At 42.0% G+C, this 9,450-nt stretch overlaps 1 protein-coding gene and 1 long non-coding RNA gene across 4 annotated transcripts in view; one reads left to right on the forward strand and one right to left on the reverse strand.

Moving 5' to 3' along the window:
* sh3rf2 (SH3 domain containing ring finger 2) overlaps window positions 1-1,465 on the forward strand; it is a 102,804-nt gene extending 101,339 nt beyond the window's left edge. For both annotated transcript variants that reach the window (XM_008115817.3, XM_008115818.3), the window contains exon 10: window positions 677-1,465. In XM_008115817.3, coding sequence (XP_008114024.1) covers window positions 677-967 — 291 coding nt within the window. In that variant the 3' untranslated portion in view covers window positions 968-1,465. The remainder of the gene's footprint in view (window positions 1-676) is intronic.
* Window positions 1-8,468, reverse strand: part of LOC134296187 (uncharacterized) — a 64,177-nt gene extending 55,709 nt beyond the window's left edge. For both annotated transcript variants that reach the window (XR_010002768.1, XR_010002767.1), the window contains exons 1-2: window positions 6,173-8,468; window positions 836-929 (exon numbers count right to left, since the gene is read on the reverse strand). This is a non-coding gene — a long non-coding RNA (uncharacterized LOC134296187). The remainder of the gene's footprint in view (window positions 1-835; window positions 930-6,172) is intronic.
* Window positions 8,469-9,450: the final 982 nt, after the last annotated feature.

Below are 9,450 nucleotides of genomic sequence, written 5' to 3' on the forward strand. Positions count from 1 at the left end.
CATTTAGTAAGTAAGCATAGCATAAGTCCGCATGCAGATATTTGGAAGAGGATGTTGGACTCTGGTGTTAACATGTCAAAACATCCCATATTTCTTTGGTCAAGGATGAGACAATCTAGGAATATTCTTAACATCTCTAATCAAATGTTCAGGACAACAGAAAGTCTCATTCCCACTACTGATACTTTGAAGCCTGAAATGGAGTGGAGCCGTTAGGGAAAGTGGTTAGGGAAACCCTCTAAAAGTTCTAAACTAAAATGTATGTTACTCTACTTTAGTAGTAAACAGCCTTCTCAAATAAACTCAGTTTTAAATGGGCAGGGAATCTCTTGAAATTGTGAGGATAGCTACATTGACCGAAGACTGTTCTGACCATAAATGCTAAATTTCTTATATAATATATGTTACAGAAATGTATGTTCTATTCAAGTCAATAACATTTTATATATTCATCCAGAAAGAGTGTCCCAATAAATTCCTTTTCAAAGCTTTAGTAAAGTGGTACCCCCTTACTCCACAGTTTTACAGATTATGTTTGATAGGAGGAAAGGAGAAAAGAGGTAGCATATTGCCAAACAAGTTCTAAATTAGGCATGTTTTGTCAGCACATGACAAGGATAGCATTACTGGCAGCCTTCTGGGAATAATGTAACTCCTGGTTTCTGTTCTATTTCAGCAAGTGAAAACAGTGAGATTTCAGAACTACAGCCCACCACCATCCAAGAGACACAACTCTCTGTCATCACTCAGTGGCAAACTGGAGCAAGGAGGAGCTACAGAAGCAATGTCGGCAGATGTAAACAAAGGCCCTGAAACGTTATCTCTCTATTCTCACCGTATCAGCTCCAGTCCACTTCATCAAAGAAGGATGCCACGTCCCAAAACCTCTTCACTGGACCTTTCCAGTCTCGCAGGCCACATGACCTTTCCTACAAAAAAGAATTATAATAGTCTCTCAGAAAACTGAAATGTTTAATCCTGCATAAACTGCAACCTTTTGGACAGTTCCTGTCACTATTTCTTTATAAGCAAACAATAACTACATATTCCCACATCTCGGGTAGAACCTGGTACCGTTTAAAATTCACAGAATTGCTGGGGCTCTTAATGGACTCTATACAACTCTAGCCTGTTAATGGACATTGCTTATTCTATATTCTTAGGAAAAGTCTTATTTTGTGCAGATTTGATCTATGACACAAACTGCAGGTACATACCATGGACATGCATTTACCACCATATGCAAAGACAATCACAGTGACGGTGTGAAATTAATTTGATTGCATAAGCAAATACAAAATACATTATTTTGCTTTGAGAAGGCAGTTCAAATGCCACATTTCTCTGTGTTAAGTTTCAATGCTGTGGAATGGAAATGGAAACACAACTCTGTCAAAAAATGTCCTTTAGTCTTCTCTGTACTGCTCAATTTTATAATAGATAAAATGAAATCTTTGCTTCCCCACTTCTCTGGTTGAGTTATTAGATTCTCTCTATTTACACTTAAAGATTTTTTAGTTGATTTCTGTTAGGATCTGAAATGCATTTTAAAAAAATACGAAGCATCTCCCAGCTTCGAAAACAATGAGAAGGGATTAAAAAAATACAATCTGTTTACCAGGTCCCCCTAGCTATTTAGTTTGAATTCTGCTTCTATGGGATAGGCAATCTATCAAGCATTTCTAGCAGCCCTGTGATTCAAGAGTGACATATCATTGGATGATGAATATATTTTAAGACTTTAGAACAGGCCTGCACAACATACCACCCATGGGTCGCACAAGCCTTGGTGCAGTGGAAAGGAGAAGCAGAATCGGGGCCAAACAAAGATTTACACTTTTTTCTCTCAGTCTGTTGGCCCCTGTTTAGAAACCCAACCCAGATCAGACTAGCACCTGTTATTTATTCTTTTCTTTTCTCTTTTTTCTCTTATTTTCTTTTTTTGAGAAGAGGTGGGGGGAACATATACAGAATTGTTGACTACATGACAGGTGTTATCTTCAGTTTGGCTCAAAGACTGGAAGAGGAACACATCTACATCAATCTCATCTTTATAAATGTATGCACGCGCGTGCGTGCGCACACACACAGAACAAAAAAGCATTTCTGTTCCAAGGATAATCAAGCAGGGATAATCATCTTTACTTCAGTGCCCACAATAGGATCTAATCACACAAGTGAACTCTTCTGAAACCAAATCTTTGTGGTGTGTAAGATGCATGAGTTCTTGTCTATTTATACCTTGCTCATCTACATGTGCACAAACATTCGTAAAAGCCAAAAATATCCCTTGCTCAAAAATAAACTAGGCAGATGGAGTAATTGGCAAATATGATGTTCACTGAAAATAAAAGTGGGCAGATGCCAGCAGAAAAAAAAACAGACCAAAAATGGGTCTGGATCTTTAAAACTGTTGAAACCACTTCTTTCATCCATCTGCATTAGAATGTTTGCTTGGAAAGCCAAAACTGGAAGTCTGGCTACCTGTATGGTGGAAGGGTGAAGATGGTTTTTTTCCAAGCCAGATGGATCATTTTGCTGCATCAGAGATGGCCCATAAGCCGAGGAACTGACAGCCCTGAGGTGAAACCATGACAATCTTAGGATCAGTTACTTTCAAACAGCAAGAGTTTTGGCACTAGAAAGGTCTTCATTTACTGCCTACTACTGTAATTACTCACCAGGAGGAATTCTCTAAAACAAAGAAAATCCTTCCTAGTCCAACAGAAGCAGCTGTTCAGTGCTGGTGCTGTGACAGATATAAAAACAAAATCTCCTGCCTTCCTAAACAGAGTGTTCCCCTGTGGGTTAACAATACATTAACTGAACAAATGAAGGAGCAGTGGAGAACAGCTCAATCTTTGTTATTTGCCATTTGCACAACACTTGTCACTTGTATGGTACTCCCCATCTGTTACTGTGTAACCTCACAGCCAGAGTAGCTGAGGGTGACCTCCCCTGGGCAAAGAGTAGTAATCCATCGATGTTATGGACTCCAGCTCCACAGCAGTCCTCTCTATTCTGATGTGAGTGGAAATCTAACATGTTCTGCCTGCATGAGTCCCATCATCACCCTCGTCATAATATTTTGTATGCAGAGGAAGAGCTAGGCTTAGAAAAGGGGTTTCCTAGGTCCCATGCCCATTTTTAGCAAGTGTACCCACTTGATTTCCATATCTGTGCCCTGGACTTTTCCCCTCTGCTTTCTCAAAATGGTATATCTATTTTTTAAAAAAAGGTAAAACAGTCATAATAGCTCTCTATAAAAATTAAGCTGAATATCACTCTTCTATTGCTCAAAAATGGTAACTTTCAAAATTTCTTTATGTAGGACCAGATTCCAACAAGGTTGGTCTGCTTGTGATATTATTTCTATCAGCAGAATTGGGAGAGAAGATCCATCCCCATAGTCTCCATGGGCTCCTTTAAAATCTGCTCTGCGGAGCTGTGAAAATATCCAAAGCAGATTTCTTATGTGAAAGGTGGATGGAAAAAGAGAAGATAAAAAAGTCTAATTGTACAAATGGTCAGGTGCTAGCACAGCATTAGATATTTATGCTGTGTGTATGATTGAGATTAAAACCCAAATAACTGATTGTAAGTAAGGAATACAACAGGGATGTAGGTATGAGCGGCGTATATGCAGAGGCAGTCCAACAATGAGGTGAATTAGGCGGTCGCCTGTGGTGCAGACCATGCGGGGGCGAGGAGTCCTCAGACACGCACAGGCCCATCGACGGGCGGGCGGTGGACAAGGAGTCCTTGGACAACGAGGGAGAGCAGGATGGTAGCCGCGCGGACGGGTGGCTGGGCCTTCCGCCGCTGCCACCGGTATTTATCAGCAATTTGTTTGGGGGGGCACCAAAATTTGGGAGGGGCGCCAAAATTCCGGTCGCCTACTCCCGAAAATTACCTTGGAACGGCTCTGCGTATATGGCTCTTACCCTCAGTATAGTAATACTGTTCACCGTTTAATTTTCCATTCTCTACATTTTTAGCTTTGTAGAGAGTAAGGTTTTTAAATCCATTCACATGCAGAACTCTTGTTTTGTGTTGTACTCACATTTCCATGGTAACTTTGCTACTCTCTTTTCTTTGGATACCTAAATTATTTTTTCTAAAGATTCAACTGAAGTTTTAAATTATGCAATTCTAGGAATTTGGGAAATAAAGAAATATTTTATAGCAGGCAGTGACAATTCTATTTGGGAAGCATTGCCTTAATTTGCCCCCTAACCAATACCTACACCTCTAGATTTCAAGGTGGTGGAGACAGGCATATCACTAAGCAGACAAAGTTAAAAACATGGTGCTAGTCAATCCCAAACTGTCCCCCATCTCAGATAATCTGGATAGCCTTAGTAGCAATCTTCCTGGGATGAAAATGCTACTGCTTAATGCCAGGTCAGTAAATGGCAAAACAATTTGATCCCAGATGAGCATGCCAACCTGGCATGTATTACAGAGACCTAGCTAAATGAAACTGGGGGAGTCAATCTTTCTCAATTCTACCCACCAGGATTCTCTGTGCAGCATCACACAAGGCCTGGGAGGCGGGAGGTGAAGTTGCAGTGATGTATCAGGAAAATATCCCCCTGACCAGGTGTTTGATAGGTACAAAGCCCTATGTGGCTCCAGTCCAGGTTATCTGAAGAACTGCATCTCTTTCTATGAACCTGGGAGACATCTACGATCTACTGGGGAGGGCCCTCTCTCTGACCCACCACCCATTCAAGCACACTTGGTAGGGACACGGAAGAGGGCCTCACTGACTACTCCCAGGCTGTGGAACTCCCTAGAGAAACTGCAATGGCCCCATCCCTGCTGGCATTCCACAAGCAGGTCAAGACATTCCTCTGCCAACAAACTTGAGGAAGTGTAAGACGATGCTCTGGGGAGGTAGGTAGCTTTGGGGCCAGATGTCTAGGTTACATGTTTTCTGAGTATTTGCCAAAGATGGAAGGCATGTGGACCTCCACATGTTCCCAGACTGCAGTTCTGGCCTGGCAACCCAAAGCATGATGCTATACCACTCTGAGCATTATTTTAACACTGCTCAGTTAGGGATGGCTTCATCATGTTATGATTAATATCATCATTCTCCTTAACATAATTTTTCCAAGATATGAAATAGGTTTCATGTGACGTATAGGAAAAATATCCATTTTCACAAAGATGCTCAACCTGATGTCAAAACGTTGATAAGTTAATTTCAGTCACTGTCAGTCTTAAAATGAAAACATGCTCTCCTTTGTTGCCTTGTGATGACTCGCAGTAGTGGCAGGATTGGGTTGGAAAAGAAATGTGGAGATTGATGGGAGCATAAGCGTAGCAAGAAAAGGAGAAAGTGCTTTTTGTAGAACAGCATAGAGTTATTTTTGAGCCAGGGCAGGATATATCTAAAGCAGGTTGCTTGTGGAGGTTGCTTCAGTGCTCTGATGCCATGGTGATGGGCTCCTTAGAAAGACTGAAATAGAGCTAGATGGATGAGAGCAGTTCAGAGTGGGGGTGGACATGTATTATAGTGATGGATCTTTTTTGAGAGATTGCAAAACACACCCACTTCCCTGTTTAATAATGGCCTTGGTCCTCTAGTGGGGAAGAGGAGAAAAAGGCAAAGTGATGAGCTGCTGGTGCACCTATGGTGGAAATAATCAGAAATATGGTGAAAGATGACTAACCCTTTGGGAGGAACAAATTCTTAAGGAAGACCCCAGCCTCTTCTGCCTTCCTACATGAACCAGTCATAATGCTTCTAAGTGACTAAAGCAGAAACTCAACCAAAACAGATTTGCACAATGTAAGTCCAGTTTTGTCTATTTAGGGAGTGAAAGCAGTAGATTTTAGGAATCAGGGGAAGAAATAAATCATTATTTTTCTGCTTACATTTTCTTACATTTTCCCCCACCAAAGATGGAATACTCATGGGAGTTTCTGCCTCTGGTGCCAGAATAACCTAATGGCTTTGAATATATATACCAACAAGGGTAGGAATATGGATCTGTTGCCTCCAGCAGCAAACTACCTTGGCCTAATGATAGAGGAGATCAAAGATTTGGGGGTCTCACTGGCAAAGGAGACCCGCACTAGACCCAGCAAGGAGGGTTACACAACACTTGGCGAGCTCATGAGAAGCAAATGAAAATTTCCCTATTCCCACTAAAAGGCTCACCAAGTTTGAAGCAGAGGTCACTGAGGTTTATTCTGTCCAGCTGGATCAGGATGATGGCAGCAATAAGTTGCAAGAAGAACGGGCATACCATTACATAGAAAAATGCACTTTTTATACTTTACAATTTTGAATTTACTGCCCAGGCCCAGCCGGCTGGCTCCTTGCTGATTGGCCAGGGGAGTTCCTGATATCAGAAGGCAGGAGAAGCGGTCTGGAGGCTCGCGCGTCTCATCCAATGGGAGCGCAAGCCCTGCCTGTGATGTCTCCCCCTTGCTAGCCAATGAAAGAGATAGAGGCATGGCAACAGGAAGAACAAAAATCAAACATATGTTAATGACAGGATTATGGGTGACTCTATTATGAGTCCTTTGTCAAGCGATCTGGAGAAAGCCTTTGGGCTCTCAAACTGGACCTGGCTATGGATTCATTGATTGATTTAACAAGTCTCATGAATGAGAGTCTGATGCATGCTGGCCAGCCTTATTGTGAAAGAACAGTCATAGCAGAAACCTTGATAGGATTATGAATGATTCAGAGTCTAGAGAGGAGATGTCTTTGTCTGGTCACCAGTGGCTTATTCTTGTCTCCCTCGCAGGAATAATAAGCCCTTTATGATGAGTGATTTAGAATGTCCAAAGGTTTCCTCTTCCTCAGATGGTCTGGCTTTTGCCCTCCAAGATCTGAGTGAGGAGTCAATTGTTCCCTTCTTCAGGAGGTGGTCATGGTAATCCATATTAGTAACACGTAGCCTCAAGACATCCTGATGGTGCCCAGGCCAGATGGTGTGCTGGTCAAAAGTTCATGTTAGGGTCACAATGCCTCATTTATAGCGGGTAAGATATCATAAGAAATAATAAGGATAATAATAATACTAACAAAAAAATAATAAAACTTGATAGGAGACACATGTGGGACCCACTGTGGGAAGAATCAGTAGATCCAGCATCCCATGGGTTGGGGAAACAAACGCAATCAGTCCTAAGGGGCATACAAAAGGACTTCGATCTCCTTTTGTGTTTCTCATAGGGGAAGAAAGTGGGGATCCCAGGGATTCTCCATCAACCCAGGCAGGCAAAAGGCTTACAGGGGTCCCCCCCAAGACTAGGAAATGGTGTGAGGAATACATGGGGTTCATGCAGGGAAGGGAGAAAGGGGTCCCTGATACTTAAAAGTTTATAAAAAAATAGAAAAGTCATTTCAGATCGCATTGCCTGTGCTCATTCATAAAAACGCAAACTCATTCATGGAAAAGAACCAATTCATGTGTGGGGAGGTGAATTGGGGCCACTGCAGCAAAAAGCGAGACGATAGTTTAGTTTAGAAAATGTTCCGGAGTAGAATGAAATTGGTCCCAAGTGAATTGGTTAAGTCGTGGATACAGGGGCCCGATGGGTTTCCATATCTGCGATTGAAAGAACTATATTTCCTTGCTCCCAAGGTGGTCCTGGACCGCCTCAGCCCAGCCGGCTGAGATCTGCGGCTCGGAAAGGGGTTTATTATAGATTTTTTGGTTATAGAAAGCTGCCTGCAAAAGGTCTCCTTTTGCAGGCGAGGAAGTGAAAGCAACATTGGATACAATTTATTACCCTGAGTTAATATGTAACAAAGGATAATAGAGCCCCGCAGGAGATGGAATGGGGTATAAATAAAGTTGCCTTGACTATATTGTGGTACAACATAATACAGTAGTCCATCTGGATTTGGTTCCAGAACCCTCCATGAATACCAGAAACCATGGATGCTCAAGTTTCATTATATAAATGGGATAATGAAATGGTGTCCTTTACATAAAATGTCAAACCACTCAAAAGGGTGCCAAAGAGAGCCAGAGGATCTGTGAAAGGGCAGGAGGCTACAGCAGAGTATGACTACACATATCAGTATAATGCTTGGTGTGAGGAAAAAACAAGGTTTGCCTTTTGGAATTTTTTTCAAATATTTTAAAGCTGCGGTTGCTTGATTCAATAAATGCAGGGAGGACTAACTATTGTTTCATGCAACTCAGGAATACCCAGCTCCCCTTGCAAGAAAATATTAAGATTCCTTGACAGCCCCCAATGGTGCAGTATATTAAAGCGCTGAGCTGCTGAACTTGCAGACCGAAAAGTCACAGGTTCGAATCTGGGGAGCGGAGTGAGTGCCTGCTGTTAGCTCCAGCTTCTGCCAACCTAGCAGTTCGAAAACATACAAATGTGAGTAGATCAATAGGTACTACTCCGGTGGGAAGGTAATGGTACTCCATGCAGTCATGCCGGCCACATGACCTTAGAGGTGTCTACGGACAATACCAGCTCTTCGGCTTAGAAATGGAGATGAGCACCAACCCCCAGAGTCGGATACGATTGGACTTAACATCAAGGGAAACCTTTACCTTTACCTGACAGCTATAGAATCATAGAATAGTAGAGTTGGAAGAGACCTCATGGGCCATCCAGTCCAACCCCTGCCAAGAAGCAGGAAATCGCATTCAAAGCACTCCCAACAGATGGCCATCCAGCCTCTGCTTAAAAGCCTCCAAAAAAGGAGCCTCCACCACAGCCCGGGGCAGAGAGTTCCACTGTCGAACAGCCCTCACTGTGAGGAAGTTCTTCCTAATGTTCAGGTGGAATCTCCTTTCCTGTAGTTTGAAGCCATTGTTCCGCGTCCTAGTCTGCAGGGCAGCAGAAAACAAGCTTGCTCCCTCCTCCCTATGACTTCCCCTCACATATTTATACATGGCTATCATGTCTCCTCTATAATTAGTTCCCTTTTCAAATAACAAAGGCATGACTGCATATGAAAATTGGACCTTTACTAAAGTCTTTTTGAGGCATAATTGTAACTCAAACAATTACAAAGTGTGGTATCAGATGGCTGCAAGTGATGGCTTGTGTTTGGGGGGTAGGTTGAGGTGACAATAAGCAAGAATGTATTTTGTAACATAAGGCAGCAGTTATTTTGTTGCAATCAAAAAATGGGGAAATAAAGGTATTTTAAAAAACTGTAACTATGACAACGTTACAGTAGTAACTATCTACCTTTGGGGATTTAAACTATAATTGCTTTTAGAAAATGCTTTTCAGGCTTTGACCTACAAAATAACAGGCTGCACAATTTAGTAGTTGCAGAATTCACACTTATTCATGCAGGAAAGGAGGGGAAAGAAAATGTTTATTTTGGAAGATCCCCAAATCATCTAGTCAACAGTAGCCATGGAGGGGAAGAAATAACTTTCTCAAACTCACAAGGAATAAAAGATTTTTACAGAAAATGCAGAGAAATTGATAAATAATGAGGGA

This window comes from Anolis carolinensis, chromosome 2 (assembly GCF_035594765.1).
Source record: "Anolis carolinensis isolate JA03-04 chromosome 2, rAnoCar3.1.pri, whole genome shotgun sequence".
Taxonomy (NCBI): Eukaryota; Metazoa; Chordata; class Lepidosauria; order Squamata; family Dactyloidae; genus Anolis; species Anolis carolinensis.